General features: G+C 43.3%; 1 protein-coding gene across 1 annotated transcript in view; it reads left to right on the top strand.

Annotated features, from left to right (window-relative positions):
* The window catches only part of efl1 (elongation factor like GTPase 1), a gene marked incomplete at its 5' end in the record, with an annotated part of 118,302 nt that overhangs the window by 76,528 nt on the left and 17,639 nt on the right, over positions 1-24,135 (top strand). Inside the window, 1 exon segment of the mRNA XM_052128389.1 lies at positions 13,314-13,451. Within this exon segment, the coding sequence (XP_051984349.1) occupies positions 13,314-13,451 (138 nt within the window).

Here is a 24,135-nt window from a genome sequence, read left to right as displayed (position 1 = left end):
GCAAGAAGGCTCACTGGGGGAAAAGCGTACTTGTGCAGCCCCGCGGGCCTGCTGTGCACCAGAACATCTGTCCCAAGGGGAGCCTCTGTGAGGGCATACCAGAGCGGGCAGTGGGAGGTTTCCTGGGAGGCAAACAGGTCTACCTGGGCCTTGCCGAACCTGTCCCATGCCTCTAAGCTCCGTGACAGGGGCACCAAGGGGACGAGAATTTTGGATGTACCCGGCGGGGCTTCGCAGCGGTGCGGAACAGGTAACGTGGCATCGGGGGGCAACGTGGCATCCCGAGGCTCTGGTGCTGAGAGCAAACTCAAAGCACTTACCTTGCTCTGCGCACCCGGTGGGGGGCGGGTTTTGGTGACTGAGGAGGAGGTCCGACGCTGGCGTCCTCTGAACTCGTCTGAACCGGCCGGCCGGGGAACAGTCGTGGGGCTGAGGGCGGGGGCACCGCGTCCGGGAAGCCGGGACTGTTGAGGCCTGAAAGCAGAGTGCCGTGAGAACGGCATTTGTGGGCCAGGTGACCCAGAGACAACAAGGAAATAGCTCTATAGTGTGTAAAGAATTTAACAAAAAATTTCATCATCGGTGATGTCATCATCCAATGCCGGGGAGCTCGAGGGACTGGACGGTAGGCCGTTAAGCGGGCCGCACTAATCCCGAGCTCGCGGGAAGCAGGCAAGCGTGCCGGGGAGGCGGGAGGTTTCGAGGGGATTTACCTGGCGAAAGCGCCCCGTTATTCTCTCCAGATTGTTCTTCATCACCCGCGGCGCCTGCCTCAATCCCATAGGAAGGAGGCGAGGTGCGGGGGGCGGCTGAAATGGCTCTCTCTCACTACAAGAGAAAGCAGAGATCGCAACGCTGCCGCGGTTATGTTCTCACACTGAAAACATAACCCATTGGAGAGAGTGCTCATCCCGAGCTCGGACGGAAACAAGCAAGCATGCCGGGGAGGCAGGGGGTTTCGAGGGGGTTCACCCGGCGAAAACGGAGCCCGTTGTCCCCAGATCGTTTTCATCGCCTGCAGCGCCTGCCTCAATCCCGTAGGAAGGAGGCAAGGCGTGGGGGGGCGGCTGAAGCGGCTTTTTCTCACTACAAGAAAAAGCCTACGACCGCAATGCTGTCATGGTTATGTTCTCGCACTGAAAACATAAGCCATTCATAAAAACGCTGCCTGCGTGTGATCGCAACCCAGGAATGCAAGGCAGTTTTTATGGCCGTCAGAGGTGGGGAGAATCAACGCATCCAGAAACTACACCGGGGCGGAGAATCGTCTTTAAAAAGACGCGTCCTGAGAAGGACGTTCAACGCCGCTGTGTTTTTGCTCTTTTAGAGTGAAAATTACTCTTTTAGAATAACTCTTTCGAGTTGTCTGCGCTGTCGAAGCGCCCAGGGGCAAGAATGTACAGCCATGCACGAATGAGAAAGCCGCTGTTATGCGCCGTCAGATCCAACAGCATGCAGAGCGTCAGAGGATTAAAACAGGAACTGGGTGTGTAACTCGCAGCAGACTGCATGCACGACCATCGGCTCTGAAGAAATTTTCTGAATGAACTCCCGTATTTGCGCCGCTTAAATGCCCGTATGTCCGGGGGCGGGACATGCAAATACTGGTTGCCAACTCTCATTGGCCTTTTTTCATAGTTCAGAGGTGAATATCGGCGTTCGAGAGACCCCTAGTGTCGCTTCTCTGACACAATGTGGAGAGAGCGACAGAAGGGGAACAAAGTACTAATTGTGATTTTATTTTTTATTTTATTTTTATTATTATTATGATTCTATAATTATTTCCTCAATATTTGTTTTTACTCTACTTGATCTGGAACAAATAAATGCCAATGAATAAAAATAATGTAATTTAATTTGTTTGAGGGATGTTTCAAGAAGACCTAATGTTCAGCTATTAAACAAAAATGTTTTTGTGCCATATCTGTATTTTGTTTATTTGCTATGAAGAAAAAAGCAGGGTGAACATCCTCTAAGTGTGGTGCTTCCTTAATTTTTGTCAGGGGCTGTATGGGGCATAATGGTGTTTATCAGTCTAACCAGTTGCAACAAGTTTCCAGGGATACGCCATTTGTCTGTCTACATTGAAAGCAAAAATGCTGTGCTAATAAAGAGCTATGTAGTTGTATTTTAGACCAATGAGATTTCAGTATGGGTGGGGCTACCTGTCACTTACGTCCGTCTGACCAACCAACCGACCAACCAGCCAACCAACCAACCAACAACTAGCTAGAACACTACAGCAATGTGTAGCAACCAGCCAAAACACCATAACAATCAGGTAGAACAGCCAAGCAACCAGTCTGGACAGCCTGGCAATACCTAGCAACCAGCTAGAACAGTCTAGCAACCACTCAGAACATTTTAAACAATGCTTTGGTAAGCCATTATCGTTTAGAGTTTTTTAAAATCAACTTCCATGAAACTGCTCCGATGTACCTTAAAACAGACCATATATGATTCATAATAGAGTGCTGCTTTCCTTTTTTGCTTTTAATGATTTTATAGTCAGTGTGTCTACCTTATTATGTCATTAAATTAATTTGAATTTCCTTTAAATTAAAAAGAAAATGCAATTAATCTTGATGGAACATGCAAGACCAAAATCTGTCGGAAACATTAGGCATGATTATTCAGGTTTCTCTTGGCTATGAAGACACTCAGAGAACCACAGCTCAGAGCAGCCGCAGCTGCCAAAGGCACCGCAAGCGAAAAAATGCTTTTTATATAACTTGCGCTGGGGCCAGCTGTATTTGTGGTTTGAGGAGATTTCTCCTTGCTTGAGTCATTGAGATCACTCTCACTCATTCTCTCTCCAGCTCTTGTTTGTTTGCCCTTTTACCCATCTTTTTTGCTACGCTCTATCTATTCCTCCTATATCCCCTTCAAGCAACATATGTAACGTTCTCTTTCCTGACCTGCACTAGCAATCAGGATGAAATCCAAATACAGCCTCCAAGGCCTCGTTGCCCAACCGAAGCTCTGCACTGATGCTGTGGTGCAAGCGGAAACAGTCAGTTCGGGGTGATAATGTTTCACCTTTGACCTCTGGCTGTCCTCGGAGGACTATAACAGCCTGCGATTGTCGGTTGTACTTTGCCTTCTACACTTGCCAAGAGAAACTCCACAGAGGGAAGGAAACACTTTTGTTTGTTTGCTGAGGAGAAGTCTTGGCATTTTTCCAAAGCTGTTAACCCACAGTACAGTATTTCTGGAAGCTGTGATTTTTTTTAAACAAAAAGAAGTGTACTATTAATCACAGTTTCAAATCTGATCTATTATGTGATGTTGTATGTGTAAACTGTCTAAACATGTCTTTGGAAAAATTAATGATGTTTAGTATCGCGTTTGTTTTGAAAACACTGACCTTCCATAAAATCCAAATTTGTAGTTTTGTGTATTTTAATCCTTGTCTGTTAGCTTTGATGCCATCTATATGCTAGTGTACTCGCTAAAAGTGGTCAAAATGATCTTTCAGCAAATTTAAATGTAAAATTTGCAATCATTTTTAATTCATGGTAATATTCACATTTTTGTCCTAATTGAACAAATACAAATATTTAATATTGAATTAATAATCTCTAGAATAAGAATGTCCCTTCTTCCATAATACCACCTTTTAAATCATATTTCATGGCTGTGAAGAAAATGAAAGGCTACTGGCTGGATTTTTTATTTGAATGCATGATCCCTTCAATCAGTCAATTTTCCTGTTTCGATATGAAAATACAGAAATGAGTCAAAGTTGTGGGCTAGTGGTAAACACTCCAACACATTGAGTTGAGTCTGGCTATTGACATTTACTAATATTACCCGTTTCAATGAAACTGGCAACAGGTAATATCCAAGTCAACTTTGGTGAACATAAATGGAGTTTCTATATTTATGGTTGTTTCAGTATTGTGTGGTTCTGTGTGTTGGGTGATTATAAAAAGAGCATGTCAATATGACAAATGTGACTAAGAAGTGTTTGTTATCTGCATTTAGCAGCTTGTGTTGTTTGAGTAATTCCTGTTATTAGGACCTTAATACATATTTTTGATTTGCTTTGAAATTATGTTATCATGTGAGAAGAAAGAGACTGCAAAATCTCCAGAATAAACTGAATTCAACCTTCGGTTTGTGTCAGATTTGTGCAATAATGACTGCCTGACTTGTTACACGACTACTTCCCAAATAAATAAATGGACATGAAATGTTGATTTGAGTTCAAATTATTTTGTTAGCTTTTGTGCCCGGATGAGGTTAATTGTTAAAAAGTATTTATCCACATGATGGCATGATTGACCAATCAGAACTGAGTATTCCATAGAGCTGTATAATAAGCATTTGTTAATTAGCTGATGGTCGCAGACAGATCATCAGTGTATATGTCTTCTCATTCCTAATATAAAAAAATTAAAAAAAGGAAAAATACTAGTAGTTACATCTTATCAGCACAACTGTTCTAAGGTATTGGCAGGTTAACAAAAGTTTCAAAATAGTCTATTTCTCAGGCATCTTTTTAGTTAAAGTGCTTTTCATAATAATAATAACAACAATAATAATCATAATAAAGAAAATATTCATGAACATAATTTCTGCCAAGATGTAACTGTTCTTAATTTTCAAAACCTTAAATTCAGCTTTGATTTCTTCCATGTGTGGCCCAGATTTCTGCAGTTGGTCTGTTCTTAAAGGCTTCTACTGTAGCTTTACAATATGTAAGCACGATGTTACTCTCTCCAGGTTATTCCTGCAGCCCTCTCTTTTTTTCTCTGCTTTTGTTGAGAAATGCCTCAGAGACTAAGTCACCTTGGAGTAATTACCTTCTCATGTTTCATGTTGAAAGAGCATCTCTTTTTAACAGTTATAAAGAGCAGAGTGAGCAATGTCCTCAGTTCTGGGATCAGCTCTTAGGAGGCTTTCAGAATTTGGACATTTTGGAGCTCCTTCTTTAAGGGAAATGTAACTTCTTGTGCTCTTTATTCTCAGGCTCATCAGTGGATTTTTACAAGCAATGTTTGAAGTGTATAAAATCTGTACAGTTTATTGCCACTTGATTAGATCAAAAAACTGCCTAAGATATCTATGATTTTACTTAAAACTTGAAAGGTGCACTACGTATTTTTAAATTTTTTTATGTTGTGCTGGCATTCTAGAAAAACTAGACTTCACATTGGCAGTCCACACCTATTGTGCTGATGATGACATTTACATCACACTAATTTTGCATGAAATGTACCTGCGCGTGAGTATACTTTGGTCTTTATACTGACACCAAACATCATGGATGCCGCATGACGACATCAAAAGATTTAAATAATCAAAGCGACTGTATAAATGCACTGGTGCAATGACGGATACATTGGTTGGTTGGTTGGTTGGTTGATTGGTCGGTTGCCTGGCTGGCTGGCTGGCTGACTGGTTGGTTGGTTGGTTGGTTGGTTGGTTGGCTGTTTGGCTGGCTGGCTCACTGGCTATTGCAAGCTGTTGGATGTATAATCGGCTAGATGGGGTCAAGATGGCCCTGAACCAGTGCTCTTGGAGGAGGGGGTGTGAGGGGTCAAAACGAACAAGAAATTATCAGTGTAGTGAATAAATATGGCAGTGTGCCTCAGGCCATGGGTAGATGTATTAAAGAGTCACAAACTCACACACACAAAGACTTCTTGTGTCTAGACTGACCACCGCATCTGGCTTGACTCTGGGTAATGAACGAGTAACAGGCAGGATAAAAGTGTGTCAGTAGATGGTAGAATCACTGAGTTGACCTGTTCTGGTGCCAAACTACAGTAAAGTGATATCTTCGCATAAACAGCTTTTCTCAAATCATTCACTCTTCTCTCTTCCCACTGTTATTGTCTATTGCAGTGCTTCTCAACTGGTGGGCCATGATCCAAATGAGTTGCAGGTATATTCTGGTTGGGATGCAAGCATCAGGGGAAAATAATGCTAAATGCAAAGAATACAATGCAACAATGCAACTAACTGGGCTTAGTGGATGACTGTACATTATCCCGCTTGTTACACAAATATTTAGTAATTAGTCAATAAATGGACATGACATATTAATTTCAGTTTAAATTAGTTTACTATGTTAGAAGAAAGAGACCACTTTGTGATACAAATTAGCTTTGTAGGAAGTCAGTTGAATGGAACAACTATTAGTTATATGGTTAAATGTTTATTATACACACATTTTTACTTGAATGCCTTGATTGACCAATCAGAATTAAGTGTTCAAGATCCATGAAATAAATGCTCATAATAGTTGATTGGATGAAAAAAATGGTCTGTGTTGAAGCCTAGTGAACATCTTTTCCCACACCTCAAGGCATCTGTGCAACATCCTGCCCTTACGAAAAAAAGTGTACCCTGATCCAAACACATGCAGGCACTTATACAAAGAATGTCCAAGCAAGACATATACGAATCCCTCCAATGTGTATAATTTATTTATTTATTTAAACATTTCTTAGCTTTAAAAGTCAGAAGTGTCATTTTTTCATTGTAAAACAATTTTATTCCATCCAAACTTAACATGCAGAGACATTCAATTAAATCTGATTATTAAACTCCCATTTTTTTATCTGTGTAATGTAAAAAAAAATAATCATAATTTTTTTTTTGCATCAACAATGTATTAAACAACATACTGAACTTACTGTACATCAGCCACAGCCTTTTTTTTATTTATTTTTTATTAAATATGCCGTCTAACTTGACTAAGCCCTATAGTTGTCTCTGCATATTAAGATGGGTTATACACACCTTGCCTTTAAAGTTGTGAAATAAATTTTAATGGCATCTATCCTGAATAAATTGATATTAGGTCTGTAAGAAAGCCATTCCTAACTTGAATTCCCCAAAATCTTAAACACTAAGGTTCTCCATTGCTTTAAAAAGATCAAACTAATCACAATGTGAATTTGGCAAAAGCATGTTGAAAGTTTCCACTGCTAAAACTGATCTGTGCTCAATGAAATTCGAATAACTACCCCCTGTGGTCGAAGCTAGAAAGCAAACAGTCAACAGGAATGCATAATTTATAGTGCTGTCAGTCCTTTAATTTTTTTTTCGTGATAAATCAAAACAATCAATAGTTTTTGCAATTCTGTTACGTCAACCTTAATGCTTAGCAGAGCCAACATTGTATATATATGCTGTTATGTTTATTTTTCTATATGCAGTATGTCGGGATAGCTGTTGTGCTAAAATAAACCTTTGTGAGTTTATCTCTGATGCTATATGTATGGTTAAATGCTAATCTTGTGTGAAAAATTGGTCGAGTCAATCAACGTCGCCCAAACCTTCAAACTTAAGACTTCATACTCAGGTTAGCTTCAGGAAGCCTGTGCTGTGATTACCATCAAGCCATATTTATTAGCGACTTTACAGCCTCCAGGTGTTTGTTCATGAACAAGATTGCAGGCTGAAATTGCCCCTTAATAATCCCAGTCTGTGACAGAAGCACTTGACTCATGGCTGGTTCTGCGAACTGAACAAACTCGCCTCCGGGGTTCGGTTTCTGCTGTCCTGATGGAAGCACTCTGAACCTGATGTAATTTTACTGAATGGGATTCGAGGGGCGAGTGAAATCATCATCCTGCTGAGCTGCTGAATTGCTCCATTCAGTTGTCCCAATCTGACAGCTTTTATAAGAAAGCACCTTCTTCGATCACTGCCCTCCAATCAGTTACAAAAATTTTGTTATGAGGGGGAAAATGAAAGATGTTCATAAATGGAGACTCTTGCTGTGCAAATGTGCACGTAAAAGTGCAACAGAAGCAATTGAGGAAATTGCTTTAGGCATGAACAATACCTCAGCAAGGTGTATCTATCATAATCAATGCACCATAGCGAGATTGGCCTCCAGTTTCATCTTTTCTACCTCCTTGTTTAAAATTATATTTTACAGTTAGCCTTTTTTGGCTTGGACGTTATATTTTGGCTTCGTTATCTGCAACGTATAATGTAAATGAATGAAAATTGTCTGAATACTGTTCGCAAGACACTGTTCAAGAGTTGAACGTCTGACGCTTGTGTCACGTGACACAACAGAATTACGATTTCCGCGCTTCTACGTGTACAACTCCAACAAAAGTGCCTCTGGTAAGAAACCTCTTTAAGTTTTTTCATTGAAACCTGTTTGGGTGTAAAGACCAGCACCCCCAGGCTGAGGCTGATGCTCAGATGTCCAACATGCTTTCTTGGGCCACCGCCAGCGTGGGCTTGGACTGGAACCCTCCGTCCTCCCCACAGCCATCGCGGTTGGATGACTGGTTCCTGGTGTCTGGGCGCCGCCCACGGCCACGCCCCCCCAGTCCCATTTTTCCCGGAAGTGCATGATGAGCTGGCGTCGCTGTGGAATGCGCCTTTCACCTCTCACAAAGCCACTCGCTCATCCGCTCTCGCTACCCTCGACGGCGGAGCGATCCATGGATACACGACGATTCCCCCGGTGGATAGGGCTGTTGCGCTTCACCTATGCCCCGGAAACCCTACCACCTGGCGGGGTTGCCCTGTACTCCCCTCCAAGGCCTGTAGGACAACATTCTCGCTGACAGCAAAGGCCTACAGCGCCGCCGGACAGGGCGCTTCCGCCCTGCATGCCATGGCCCTCCTGCAAGTCCACCAGGCCAAGGCGCTCAAATAATTGCACGTGGGTAGCCCTGATCCCGATGTGCTGCAGGAACTGCGCTCAGCGACCGACCTCGCCCTCAGAGCCACGAAGGTCACAGCGCAGTCACTCGGGCAGGCAATGGCCACCCTCGTGGTCCAGGAACGACACCTGTGGCTGAACTTGGTCGAGATGCGTGAGACAGACAAGACTCGCTTTCTCGATGCCCCTGTCTCCCAGTTCGGCCTCTTCGGAAACACCGTCGAGGACGTTACCCAGCAGTTCTCCGCGGTGAAGAAACAGACGGAGGTGATCTCCCAGATCCTGCCCCGCCGCAAGTCTGCCGCCTCGGGCCATTCCCCGTCTGCTCGCCGAGGGCGTCCCCCTGCAAAAAAACAACAGGCTGCTCCGCCTCAACCTGGGCCCAGCTCTCAGCCCACGTGTCGAGCCCCCCGCAGGAAGCCGATGCCCCCTGTCTCACGGACCCCCTCGAGGACACGGAAGGCTCCCAGGCGCTCCTGAGACGGACGACCCAGAGCCCAAGACGTTAAATCCTGAGATGGTAAGACCGCTCCATCCCTCGGTGGAGGGCCGGGAGGAGAATTTTGTTTTGAATGCATTTCATTTGCCGCTCCCCTTAACCGGGGCAGCGGTACCCAAATTCTCAATAAAAAAGCTATTTCCTTTGCCTCTGGGTCATCTGGCCCGCAAATGCCGTTTTCACGGCACTCTGCCACCTGATCTCAACAGTCCCGGCATGCTGGACGCGGCCACAGGTCCGCCTTCAGCCCCACGACTGACCCCAGACAGGCCGGTTCTGACGAGTCCAGAGGACGCCACCATAAGACCTCCTCCTCAGTCACTAACCCACCCCCTGCCGGGTGCGCGGAGCAAGGTAAGTGCTTCGAGACTTTTTTCAGCACCAAAGCCTCGGGACGCACCCTCGCCTCCCGACGGCACATTACCTGCTCCACCCGCTGCGAAGCCCCGCCGGGTACGTCGAAAATACTCATCCCCTTGGTGCCCCTAGCACGGAGATTGGATGCGTGGCTTTCACTTCCCAACCTGTCACGCTGGCTGGCCTGGACCATCCGACTCGGTTAAGCAATTCAGTTTGCCAGGCCCCCGCCCCTCTTCACGGGCGTCCGTTTTACCGCAGTGCACGGCGAACATGCCCAATCCCTGCGCGCGGAGATTGCTACTCTTCTACTCAAAGATGTGATAGAGCCTGTCCCTCCAACCGAAATGAAGAAGGGTATCTACAGCCCTTACTTCGTTGTACCCAAGAAAGTTGGCGGCTTACGACCAATCTTGGACCTGCGAGTTTTCAACCGAGCACTGCTCAAACTCCCGTTCAAAATGCTCACGCTAAAGTGTATCTTAACAGGCGTCTGGCACCTAGATTGGTTCGCAGCGGTAGACCTGAAGGACCCGTACTTCCACGTCTCAATTCTGCCGCGACACCGACCCTTTCTACGGTTCACGTTCGACAGCCAGGTGTTCCAGTACAAAGTCCTCCCCTTCGCCATGTCTCTGTCCCCTCGCGTCTTCACGAAAGTCGTAGAGGCAGCTCTTGCCCCGCTCCGAGAAGCCGGCATCCGCATACTCAACTACCTCGGCAACTGGCTCATACTGGCCCACTCCTGAGAGTTACTATGCGCTCACAGAGACCAGGTGCTAAAACACCTCAGCAGCTTGGGGCTTCAGGTCAACCGAGAAAAGAGCAAGCTCACTCCGGTTCAGAGCATCTCCTTTCTCGGCATGGAGTTAGACTCAGTCTCAATGTCTGCACATCTCACCAACGAGCGTGCACTGTCAGTGCTGAAATGCCTCGCATAGTTCAAGCCAGGCACAACGGTCCCTCTAAAACTCTTCCAGAGGCTCCTGGGGCATATAGCATCCTCCGCCGCAGTCACGCCGCTGGGGTTGATGCATACGACAACGCTTGCCCAGTGGAGAGTGGAGGCTTCACCCCCAGTCGGTCCAGCTGATTTGGGAACGATTCGGCAAGGCCCAGGTAGACCTGCTTGCCTCCCGAGAGACCTCCCACTGCCCGCTCTGGTATGGCCGAACAGAGGCTCCCCTCGGGGCAGACGCGCTGGCACACAGCTGGCCCACGGGGCTGCGCAAATATGCATTTCCCCCAGTGAGCCTTCTTGCACAGGTGCTGTGCAAGGTCAGGGAGGACGAGGAGAAAGTCACACTAGTGGCTCCATACTGGCCCACCCGGTCCTGGTTCTCGGACCTCGTACTCCTCGCTACAGCCCCTCCCTGGCGAATTCCCCCAAGGAAGGACCTTCTTTCTCAGGGGCTTCTTTCTCCGCATCCAGTCCTCTGGAAAGTCCACGTATGGTCCCTGGACGGGACGCGGAAGATCTAGCTGGCCTACCACCTACTGTTGTAGACACGATCAACCAAGCCAGAGCCCCTTCCACCAGGCAGCTCTACGCCCTGAAGTGGCTCTTGTTCGCAAATTGGTGTTCTTCCCGGGCTGAAGACCCACAGAGGTGCGCAGTTAGGTCAGTGCTCCTATTCCTGCAGGAGAGGTTGGAGGGGAGGCTGTCCCTGTCCACCTTGAAGGTGTATGTTGCTGCTATCGCGGCCCAACACGACGCAGTAGATGGCAAGTCCCTTGGTAAGCACGACTTAATCATCAGGTTCCTGAGAGGCGCCCGGAGGTTAATCCCTCCCGGCCAAGCCTGTTCCGCTCCTGGGACCTCTCGGTAGTCCTCGCGGGCCTCCAGAGACCTCCCTTTGAGCTGCTAGAATCAGCTGGACTCAGGGCCCTCTCTCTTAAGACTGCCCTGCTGATCGCGCTCGCCTCCATCAAGAGGGTTGGGGACCTGCAAGCGTTCTCTGTTAGCGACACTTGCCTGGAGTTCGGTCCTGCAGACACTTATGTGATCCTAAGACCGCGACCAGGCTACATGCCCAAGGTTCCTACCACGCCCTTCAGAGACCAGGTAGTGAACCTGCAAGCGCTGCCCCGGGAGGAGGCAGACCCAGCCCGGTCGTTGCTGTGTCCGGTACGTGCTTTGCGGACCTATCTGGACCGCATGCAGAGCTTTAGACACTCTGAGCAGCTCTTTGTATGCTTTGGGGGACAGTGGAAAGGAAACGCTGTCTCCAAACAGAGGCTTTCCCACTGGGTAGTAGATGCCATTTCATTGGCGTATCACATTCAGGCCGGTAACTGAACTCGGTAACACGCTGATTGGCTGGCCAGGTGAATCGCTTGCATATAGCGCCCTTTCCCTCGCTTGAGGTAAAACTGTGCGTCTTTTTTCCCAGGAGATTCCACTCAACCCGAATCCCTGGTCGATTCCTCCCTTGCCCTCATGGGTCCGCAGTTCGGCTGAGGAACTTGCCGACCTAATCCACGGCGGGTACTCAAATCTACCCTGTACTTGAATAGGTGCTCCACAGGGTGAGGACTCCTATGCGGACTCCCCCTGTTTGTATTTTCCACGATACGGTTCCCTTACGAGCAGACCCGCGTTTTCCTTGGGTAAGTTTTGGCTGCCCTTCGGACGCCGTGTGTAGCAACTCCCCCTCGCTGAGGCAGGATCTACCACCGCGTTACTTCCACGTGTCGCCTAAAAACACATGTGATGTATTCACCACCTTACCTCCCGAGCTGGGTAGGGGTGGTCTCCGCAGAGTCTTTTCCCCCCTGAAAGATTAGGAAATTGGGTAAGACCCCCTTCCCTCAGTGCGTATAAGGGCCCCGGCTGTCTATTGCTCTATCCGAGAAACTTAGAGAGAAAAAGAGGCCCATCCAGGCTTGGCCCGTTCCCAGGTTGGCAAGCGTCACCTTATTCCCCTGTCAGGGTAGCCAAAAGGATTCCGACGACTTTTGTGGGGCATTGGGGAAGGGTACGTGTAGTCTGATACAGCTGGTCGTCTGGCACGTAAAAAACACCTGCCCGCTCCTGTGTCAGACCACGTACACGGCTCAGCGCATGGCGTAATTTAAATTGGACCCCTAGTGTCGCTTCTCTGACACAACGTGGAGAGAGCGACAGAAGGGGAACGTCTAGGTTTCGAATGTAACCTCCGTTCCACGTTGGAGGGAACGAGACGTTGTGTCCTTCCCGGGCATGTCGCTGAGCCGAGCCGCTGTAGTGGCCGGACCATTTCCGGCTCCTCAGAAAAATCCTGAATGAACTCTAGTATTTGCCTCGCCTTTATACCCGTATGTCCGGGGGCGTGGTATGCAAATACTGACTGCCATCGGGGAACGGAGGTTACACTCGTAACCTAGACGCTAATTTAGTTCCTTAAAATCAAATTGTGAAATAAAATTCTGCATCTTTTTTGCACTGGAATTTAAAAACGATTCTCAATTCAGTTCAGAATGGTGCACAGCCTTGGTCATGACAGCCCTGCATATATACAATAACTGTAATTGCAAATGTCAAAGTTATCCAAGGTGTGTTTATTTTCCTCTGTCCATACATAACAAACACATGCTTACACAATCACAAAACATTCTCCATAAACAGACTCACACAGAGGTCTTTGTTATACTGTAACAGGCAGCAGTTGTGAAGATAATAGTGTTTAAAAGAAGAAAAAACTTCCTTTCACAAAACATTATTGGAGTGTGGAGCCCCAAGGTTTAAAACCATCTGCATTACACTTATTTGATATTTTCAATGATCTGTTGAATGATGCAATGTTTAATGTTGTTTGTAATGTATCTCTGCAGGTATTAGTGTAATGGAGGTATTCATTCTCAAGCCGGTCACCATCTCTACGTCTTCAGCCTGCCCGCCCTTCACGCCACTCAACTTCGAAGCCACGCCCATCGTCAGAGTAGTAGTTGAGCCCATGCATCCAAGAATGTGTTGATGAGCAAAACCAGTCACAAGTCACACACAAACACTGAGAGTACTTGTTTCCCTCATGGCACACTACACTCTCTCTTCTTTTTATATAATTGTAATATAGCTGATATTGTAATTAATAGTATGTCTTAATTTCTCTTGTTGTTCCAAACCCATGTGACTTTCTTTCTTCCGTGAAACACTAAAGGAAAAAGACAACAAAAGCATCATAAAAGTAGCCTATAAGACTTGTGTGTAAAATTCCAACTGTTCTGAAGCCATTCAGAACAGCCCAAAATTTGTATTGTTATTTACTGTTCAGATACCCCTCCATCATATTCTCAAACAAGCATACACACATTTTAAGGAGATAGTTAACCCAAAAATGAAAATTCTCTCTTTATTTACCAGCTACATTCCTTCACAGAAGCATATGACTTTCTGTCTTCTACAGAACACAAAGATGTTTGGAAGAATATCTCAGCTCTGTACAGGGGCGTCGTTAGACATGGGCATCCGGGGCAGCCCCGGATGTTTTTTTTATAGCCCCGGATCTCAAAAAATGGAATTTATTGATAATTATTATTATTTTTTAATAATTTTGTATTTATTTAAAAAAATGTACCGGGTCTTTTAATCTATCCTTCGGAATCATGTATTAAATCATGTATTGATCCAAGATGGCAGCTAGTCTAAGGTCTGCTCAGTGTCTCTCTCTGGATTGATTTCATTTAAATGGATTTTATAGTACTTTATTCCTTTTAAGTTGTAGTTTTCAAGTTGTACAAGTAATTTATATGGAAATTTCATCTTGAACTTTTAAGAAGATTGTGGACTACTATGAGTTTAAAAATGACACTACACCTTTGCTCTGAGCTAACTTTGCTAACCTGAGCCTGATCTTACTGATCCTATTAGCCCAGGCTAAACAGAGCTAGGCAAACGGGCTTGAGCCTGCTACATCTTCCTGGAGCTTGGACTAACCAGCCTGAGCCTGCTACATCTTCCTGGAGCTTGGGCTAACCAGCTTGAGCCTGCTATATCCTCTTGGAGCTTGGGCTAATCAGCCTGAGCCTGCTACATCTTCTTGGAGCTTGGGCTAACCAGCCTGAGCCTGCTACATCTTCTTGGAGCTTGGGCTAACCAGCTTGAGCTTGCTACATCCTCATTGGAGCTTGGGCAAACCAGCCTGAGCTTGTTACATTCTTTTGGAGCCTGGGCTAACCAGCCTGAGCCTGCTACATACTCCTGGAGTTAGGCTAGCGGGCCTGGCTTGCTTAATTTTTCTGGAGCTTGGGCAAACCAGCCTGGGTCTCACCCATCATCCTGGAGGCTAGGCTAACGGGCCTGGCCTACTACATTCTCCTGGAGCTTGGGTTAACAAGCCTAAGCCAGAAACATCATTTTGGAAGCTGGGCCATACTCGACAAGATAAACTGGTACTGTTACTAGTCATCTTTACTATTAGTAAATTAATGACGATGGCATCTTTTTTAATTCTAATTTTATTATCCCTGTTGGTCACTTGGAACTTGAAACCGGGCACTGATCCTAGGGTGAGTTGTTTTAATAATATGGTGGGCATACAGGAAACCTACTATAGTGGCACAAAAACCAGTATTGACATGCACCAGGAACCATTACACTTTTGTTGGAACCTGGACTTCTGGATGGATTTGTATTGGGATTTGCCTAAATTGCAAAATTTTTTTGCTTTGTATAATTTGTCTTTCTCAATTAATGACAGGCATTACCTGGTTTCAGCATATGATAGGCCAGCTTTAAAATATGCTGTGAGGTGCAGATTGATTATTACACTACTCCTACTTCTATCTGGAAATGTGCAGCCCAATCCTGGCCCCTGTTTGCAATGTGTTTCGACCCCTGCTGAATTTAAATCAATGCCTGGACTTAAATTTGTTCATCTAAATGTTCGCAGTTTACTACCCAAAATGGACATGGTTAGAATATGGATTGAATCTACAGATGCAGACATAGCGATAATTTCGGAAACATGGTTGAAGAAATCAATTACAAATGAAGATATAAAAGTACATGGGTATAATGTTTTTCGCAGTGACAGGCTGAAGAAAGGTGGTGGCGTAGCTATCTATGTTAAGTCAAGATTTGGTGCATCAGTTGTTTTGTCTGAGTCTCTCTGTAGGCAAATGGAGTTTTTGGCCTTAAATGTTGAAATATTTAAGTCCCTTTCAATAACTGTTGTGGGGTGTTATAGACCTCCATCGGCCTCCAGGGAGGCTTTATCATCTTTAAAGCTTCTTTTGTCCAGACTAAACTATAGGGAACTTTTATTGGCCGGGGCCTTGAATTGGGACTGGCTAAATGTTGTTTCTGATGAATTTAAATCTTTCTGTGATTCTATCAGTCTTAGCCAGTTGGTAAATGTACCTACAAGGCCTAATCTCAAAAATCCTGACAAATCTACTTTAATTGACTTGATTTTAACAAATGTCCCTCATAAATTTTTATCTATGGGTGTCTTTTGTAATGATCTGAGTGATCATTGTGTTATTGCTACTTCGAGAGGCAGTAAAATACCCAAATGTAAATCGCAAATTATTAGAAAGAGAAATTTGAAAAATTTTAATGAACAAGCCTATCATCATGATTTATCTTTGATTAACTGGGGACAGCTTGGCCTGTTGCCTGATGTTGAACTTGCCTGGACACTTTTTAAGGAGAATTTTGAGAATATTGTAAATAAACATGCTCCTTGGACAAAGCACAGAGTGAAGGGATGGGAAAACCCTTGGTTTTCTCCAGAGTTGTCAGACATTATCCATCAGCGAAATGTGGCATGGGCTAAAGCTAGAAATGGTGATTCTGCCACTGACTGGTCCATTTTCAGACAACTAAGAAACAAATGTACCTCTCTTATTAAAAAGGCTAAATCAGAATATTATTTATCAGTCACAAGTGAAAATCTCAATAATCCACAGAAATTTTGGAAAGTCATCAAGTCTCTATCTGTGAATAAAAGTAATGAAGCCCTCCCAAAATTTGTCTTAAAAAACTCTCTCCCAGTCTACGACAGAGTTGATGTTTTAAATTGCTTTAATGAGCATTTTGTATCAGTTGGTTCTCTGTCCGAGTCGACAGGAGTAGTCGCTGTCACTCCATGCACATACTCCCCAGTGTTTTCTGGAGAGCTTTTTAATTTTGTTTCTTTTACTGTGCAGCAGGTGCATGGAGCTCTTAAAGCGTTAGATCACAGAAAACCTCCTGGACCAGATTTAATAGAGCCTTATTTTTTGAATAAGGCGGCTGATTTTGTTGCTGAGCCCCTTACAATTCTTTTCAATTTGTCAATTCAAAATAATGAAATACCATCAGTTTGGAAGTCAGCTTTTGTTACTCCCTTGTTTAAAGGAGGTGATCCAGCAGTTTTAACTAACTATCGGCCTATATCTAATTTATGTGTTTTGTCAAAAATTTTAGAATCCCTTGTTTCAGACCAAATAAAAGAGTTTTTATACTCAAATGAACTTCTCTCTAAACTGCAATCAGGCTTCAGGAAAAAGCACAGTACCATCACTGCTGTTACAAAAGTAATTAATGACATACTTGTCGCCCTTGATAGAAAGCAATTCTGTGCATCACTTTTTCTTGATCTGTCGAAAGCTTTTGACACAGTGGACCATGCGGTTTTAAAGCATAGGCTTCTTTGTTTGGGATTGTCTGATTGTGCAGCTTCCTGGTTCATGAATTATCTGAGTGACAGGACTCAGTGTATTAAATGTAATGGTCTATGTTCTGCATTAGTGAAGGTCCACAAGGGGGTGTCACAAGGCTCAATATTGGGTCCTCTCCTGTTTATTATGTATATAAATGAATTGGGCCAAAATGTGTCGAATGCTAATATGCATTTCTATGCTGATGACACGATTATTTATTGTTTTGGATCGTCCCCAGCTAAAGCGGTTGAGTCTTTGCAGAAAGCTTTTGATGTGGTTCAACACATGCTTATGCAGCTTAAACTGGTTCTCAATGCTGATAAGACCAAGCTGATGCTGTTTAGTAATACTAAGAAGGTTTATAAAGTTCCTCCTTCTGTGTTCACTTTGACTGGAAGTGTCACAGAGGTGGTTCATTTTTATAAGTACCTTGGCATTTGGCTTGATGATGCTCTCACTTTTAAACCTCATATAGACAACCTTGTGAAGAAACTCAAACTTAAACTGTCTTTTTTCTTTCGAAATAAATTTTGTTTTTCTTTTAAAGCAAAAAAGCAGCTAGTCACTGCAACATTTTTATCTGTCTTAGATTATAGGACCGCTTCAGCACAATGTCTGCATAAGATTGACACTGTTTATCATGCGTCTCTGAGATTTATTACGAATTGTAAAAATTTGACCCATCATTGTGAATTATATTCCAGAGTGGGATGGCCATCGTTGTCCAACAGGAGATCAGGGCATTGGCATATTTTTATCTATAAGGCCATGCTTGGTCTGTTGCCATCCTACATCAGTAGTTTAATCACATGGAGAAGTGTTGGTTCTTATTCATTGCGATCAAATGATCACTTCCATTTGCCCAAACAGAACTGGGGAAAAGGGCTTTTGTCTACTGCATGGAACTTTTTGCAAAAAGACTTGAAATTATCTGAACTCATTTCCTTAAATGCTTTTAAGTCCAGATTGAGAGAACCTGAATTGACCTGTTTAAATTGTAAATGTTTTTAATTATTTGTGTTGTATAACCTTTATAAATGTAATTGATTGTGTTTTTGCTGCCTCTTGGCCAGGACTCCCTTGAAAAAGAGGTTTTTAACCTCAGTGGGACTTTCCTGGTTAAATAAAGGTTAAATAAAAAAAAAAAAAAAAATTAAAGACGATTAAAATGTGTTCAAGCAGATCAAAGTTACTATGGTTACAGAATGCTTGTATTTAGAGTGCGCACCAGAGGAGAGAGCCTGAAAGAGTCATCGGTTAACTTACAGCTTTAGGGCTTGACTGTCATTGTTGTTTGTGGCTTCTGGTGGTAGCTATTATGGACATTAGACACTTTTTAAAAAGTAAAATAAGGAGTCATGAACGATACGAGGGAGGCAAGAAGAGTTATCTACTGGCGCCGTTCCCTCATCATTAAGCTCAGGTCGGTGAAGGCTCTTACACAAACCCTGGTCTAACTTACTAGCCCTGTAAGTTACTCACTGTGGTATTAATGCAAAACATGTACTGTATTAAAGTACGTGGGACCTTACTATTTCGCCTATAGCTAATCCATTTTGTGAGCCATAATCCGTTTCTCGTGAGGAATGTAGATGAAGTAGCCTATACATCTGATTTGGCGATTGAAACACGATGTGTAAATTAACGTTATTCAGGGATGTAGTGGAGGCTAAACGCACATAAACGCCATTTACGCACCTCCCAAAATTCGGAAATAGCGTTTACCCACCTCCAAAGTGGGTTTATCCACCTCTAAATTGCGTTTATCCACCTCTAAATAGATAGTTCCTAAGCCATTTTAAATTAAGCTTATGTCGTTTTAGTTTCATATTGTTCATTAATAGTTTCATAGGTTGTTAAAGTCTTTCATAATGCGCTCCATCGATATTGACTACTACCAGCTATATACAGCATGCTGTCTTGTTGACCAATCAGCAGGAAGCAGCAGACTGCATCAAGATTCATCCGTCACTCACTAGCCCAAACGTCTAATGTAAAAATGGATATCCGGCAATTTTTTAAGCGCCGTCAAGACGGCAGTCCTCCACCTCCTGAGGCCAGCAAACGGCCTCGGCTACAATCCCAAAGTGAGTGAGCTCGGAAAACAGTACTAAACTTCATGTTTTTGAGGTTAATTTGGTTAGATTAACAAATAATTAGATTCATGTCACTGACTCAACAAGTCACCTCTACCTTTTCCCATTATCCAATGTTACAAGTAAAATTCAGGATACATTATCAGATAAATAACTGGATGTAATTATATGCATTCTCTGGCATTTAAACCACTGAAAGTTTGTGACAACAAGCTCCCTTTTGTAACGTTAGTCAGATAGCTAGTTAATGTTATCGCTATAGCCGTTCGCGGGTACGGTAAACGTTTCTATGGTAACAGCGAGTTGGACCAATCAGAGGCGTCGCTGTTAAGCTTAGGACTATGGGTAGTAGTGTAGTTTTTCTCCATAAGATTGCGCGGATAAAAACCTATTTTTTACAGTCTATGATAAAAACATGTTTTTCTTGTAACAATGTTGATTTCATACAGAACTATAGCTTCTACAGAAGCAGAAACTTTCGTTTCACAAACACATAGCTCGTGGTCAGTCTACCTCAGATGCAGGGCCTGAATTTCATTCAGAGGGCTGAATCCCCCTTAGGTTATTCTTATCGGGGAATTTTTAATTTGAGGGGGGAGTTTAGACTTTTTTTTTTAAATTACATTTATCTCATCTAAATGCTCATCTATCTGGATACAGTGCCCCTCTTCCCTATTATTTATGTTTATAGCTGTGTTATTTAAATGTAAATAGTTCTCTTTACAAACCTATACAGAGTGCCTGTGTTTACTGTCTGTTGAATGCCCTCTTTACTGGACCTGCACTGTCTATAGTTCCTTTTCCAGACTTATACAAGCAGACTGTTGGAGTGATTTATGTGTGTGTGTGTGTGTGTGTGTGTATAGATAGATAGATAAATAGATATAGATAAATATAGAAAGATAAATATCTATATACACATTATATATATAGTTTTATATTCATTTTTTAAATATTATTTAATATTCATGTATTATTTATTTGTGTTTCTGTGAATAGCTGTTACAGTTCTACAAATAAAGCATTCTATCTTTTACCTATCATTTAAAATGATAAAAAAAATGCACCTGAATGCAGGAAATGAAGTGTTTAATGGCCAACATTTCATGGGGGAGGTCCCCCAGACCCCCCATTTATATTATTATTGCTTATTATTATGTGCCTATGAGTAGAAGAAGTAGTTACCAAAAGCGAGCGGGCGGGCGGGCGGGCGGGGGTGGGTGGGTGGGTGATGGAGACTGGGCTAAGCCCCCAATGTATCAAGATCCTAGCAAAGCCCCTGGCTCTGTAGATCCAAACAATGCAAGTGAATGGTGATCAAAACTCTGAAGGTCCAAAAAGCACATAAAAACAGCATAAAAGTAATCCATATGACTTGAAAAGACTTGATAGGTGTGGGTAAGAAACAATGCAATATTCTTTTTTTTTTTTTTCAATAAATCTCTACTTGTACTTTCTAATTTTTCTTTTTTGTGTTCGCCGATTCACATTATTCGTGCATATTGCCACATACTGGGCAGGGAGGAGAATTTATAGTGTAAAAGGACTTGAATATTCATCCATTTCTCACCCACACCTATCATTTCGCTTACAATTTTAGAGGGGTTTTGAGCACTTTTCAGCCAGCCTCCCAGCTAAACCAGCTGAACACCTGCTTGGCCTGGCTGGTTGACTAACTTAAATCAGCTATGTCCATCTTAAACATGCAAGGACCAGCTTTGGTTGGTTTTAGCTGTTGTTGTTTTGTTTTTTTCAGCAGGCAGAGTAAAGGATACATGTGAAGTTGCCTTGAATTTGGCCAAAATGAGGATATGAATTTGGAAATAATGAGTAACTGTAATAAAGATGCAAAAACAAGATTCTTGAGATAAGGGACCAAACAGGTTTTAAATCTTAGTTTTTAATAAATTAATTTGAAATGGATATATTTGTAGACAAAGGTCTCAGCTAATGAACCATGTAAGGGGAACAGGTTTTTATAAAAATGCTTTATGAAATGATTTATTCACTTCATATCTTACATCTTACTGTAAATTATCAAATCTGTCAAACACACTAAAAAGCATACTATTTTAAAAGAGTGTAAAAGGAGTTAAGCGATAAAATACACACACACACACACACACACACACACACACACACACATATATATATATATATATATATATACACACACAGTGGGGAGAACAAGTATTTGATACATTGCTGATTTTGTGGGTTTTCCTACTTACAAAGCATGTAGAGGTCTGTAATTTGTTTCATAGGTGCACTTCAACTGTGAGAGACGGAATCTAAAACAAAAATCCAGAAAATCACATTGTATGATTTTTAAATAATTAATTATAATTATATATGACATAAATATTTGATCACTTACCAACCAGTAAGAATTCCGGCTCTCACAGACCTGTTAGTTTTTCTTTAAGAAGCCCTCCTGTTCTCCACTCATTACCTGTATTAACTGCACTTGTTTGAACTCGTTACCTGTATAAAAGACACCTGTCCACACACTCAATCAAAAAGACTCCAACCTCTCCACAATGGCCAAGACCAGAGAGCTGTGTAAGGACATCAGGGATAAAATTGTAGACCTGCACAAGGCTGGGATGGGCTACAGGACAATAGGCAATCACCTTGGTGAGAAGGCAACAACTGTTGGTGCAATTATTAGAAAATGGAAGAAGTTCAAGATGACGGTCAATCTCCCTCGGTCTGGGGCTCCATGCAAGATCTCACCTCGTGGGGCATGAATGATCATGAGGAAGGTGAGGGATCAGCCCAGAACTACACGGCAGCACCAGGTCAATGACCTGAAGAGAGCTGGGACCACAGTCTCAAAGAAAACCATTAGTAACACACTACGCCGTCATGGATTAAAATCCTGCAGCGCACGCAAGGTCCCCCAGCTCAAGCCAGCGCATGTCCAGGGCGTCTGAAGTTTGTCATTGACCATCTGGATGATCCAGAGGAGGAATGGGATAAGATCATGTGGTCTGATGAGACAAAAATAGAGCTTTTTGGTCTAAACTCCACTCGCCGTGATTGGAGGAAGAAGGATGAGTACAACCCCAAGAACACCATCCCAACCGTGAAGCATGGAGGTGGAAACATCATTCTTTGGTGATGCTTTTCTGCAAAGGGGACAGGACGACTGCACCGTACTGAGGGGAGGATGGATGGGGCCATGTATCGTGAGATCTTGTCCAACAACCTCCTTCCCTCAGTAAGAGCATTGAAGATGGGTCGTGGCTGGGTCTTCCAGCATGACAACGACCCGAAACACACAGCCAGGGCAACTAAGGAGTGGCTCTGTAAGAAGCATTTCAAGGTCCTGGAGTGGCCTAGCCAGTCTCCGGACCTGAACCCAATATAAAATCTTTGGAGGGAGCTGAAAGTCCGTATTGCCCAACGACAGCCCCGAAACCTGAAGGATCTGAAGGTCTGTATGGAGGAGTAGGCCAAAATCCCTGCTGCAGTGTGTGCAAACCTGGTCAAGAACTACAGGAAACGTATGATCTCTATAATTGCAAACAAAGGTTTCTGTACCAAATATTAAGTTCTGCTTTTCTGATGTATCAAATACTTATGTCATGCAATAAAATGCAAATTAATTATTTAAAAATCATACAATGTGATTTTCTGGATTTTTGTTTTAGATTCCGTCTCTCACAGTTGAAGTGCACGTATTATACAAATTACAGACCTCTACATGCTTTGTAAGTAGGAAAACCTGCAAAATCAGAAGTGTATCAAATACTTGTTCTCCCCACAGTGTATATATATTCGATTTTTTTATTATTATTATTTTTTCTGTTTTCACACTATTCTGAAAATTTGACAAAATGTAATGTTTTCCATCATAACCATGTGTTGTGCACTGGAGCCAGAGCATGTGAACAAAGTGGAGCGCCGAGACAATCCAAATTTCTCTGTAGTGCACTTGTTTCCAGGCACAGTTGGCTTGCATCTAGCTGGCAGCTGCACCAACATGATTGCAAATCAACAAGATAACTTACTATCTACTTATCTATTAATTTATTATCGAATGGTATTGTAGACTACTAGCTCACCTTTTGCTGCACTACCATGTTCGCATTGCACATCATTGTGCTTTCTGGCAATGTGATATGATTCCAAAAGGAATATTTGCTAATTCTCATGATCTCTCCACACTCCCTTTTAATTTCCTTGTTTTTAACTTTGATTTCAACTTTGCAATTATGTAGGCTATAATGTTTGCAACATCACTAAAACAATGCTTAAACTCCATTACTCCATGCCTATTGCTTATTTCGCAGGTTCCCAAACCGGCATATCACAAAGCGCATTCTGGGTTGAGTGAGTGGCGCTGAGCAGCCTGAGCAAGAGGAGTGGAATCTTCAAAAAGCCACTCTCCACTCAGGTGGAATCATCACCGCTCCACTCCACTCACATGCTCTAACTGGAGCCATTTTTCCTCAGTTGAAGTTGCCTCTATAAACTAAACTAAAATGCAAAAATTATTCCACAATTTTAACAGAAATTTTCATAATGTGAATGATGGTGTTGACACTTGTTGAAGCTGTGACCGTAGAGACTTAAACATTGTTTGTTTAAAATATAAAACTTACCAGACCACATGTCCTATGGTTGAATCCACCATGAGCAAGAAGTGAGAAAGGGGTACGCCGAGTTATAGCATGACATTGTCTGATTCATTTATTATTATTATTTATTATTTATCCAGCAGACTACGCAGCGTGAGTTTAGAGACTGCTGCGTTTTTGTTTTCACAGAGACGTGGCTCAGGAACAGTGTTCCGGACGGCACCATTCAGCTAGACGGGCTCACCTCGTTTCGTGCCGACAGAACTACAGCTCTGTGCGGTAAGACTGGCGGTGGTGGCTTGTGTGTTTACATCAACACGGAATGGT

This window comes from Xyrauchen texanus, chromosome 1 (genome assembly GCF_025860055.1).
Source record: "Xyrauchen texanus isolate HMW12.3.18 chromosome 1, RBS_HiC_50CHRs, whole genome shotgun sequence".
Taxonomy (NCBI): Eukaryota; Metazoa; Chordata; class Actinopteri; order Cypriniformes; family Catostomidae; genus Xyrauchen; species Xyrauchen texanus.
This window is presented reverse-complemented; position numbering and strand designations above follow the sequence as displayed.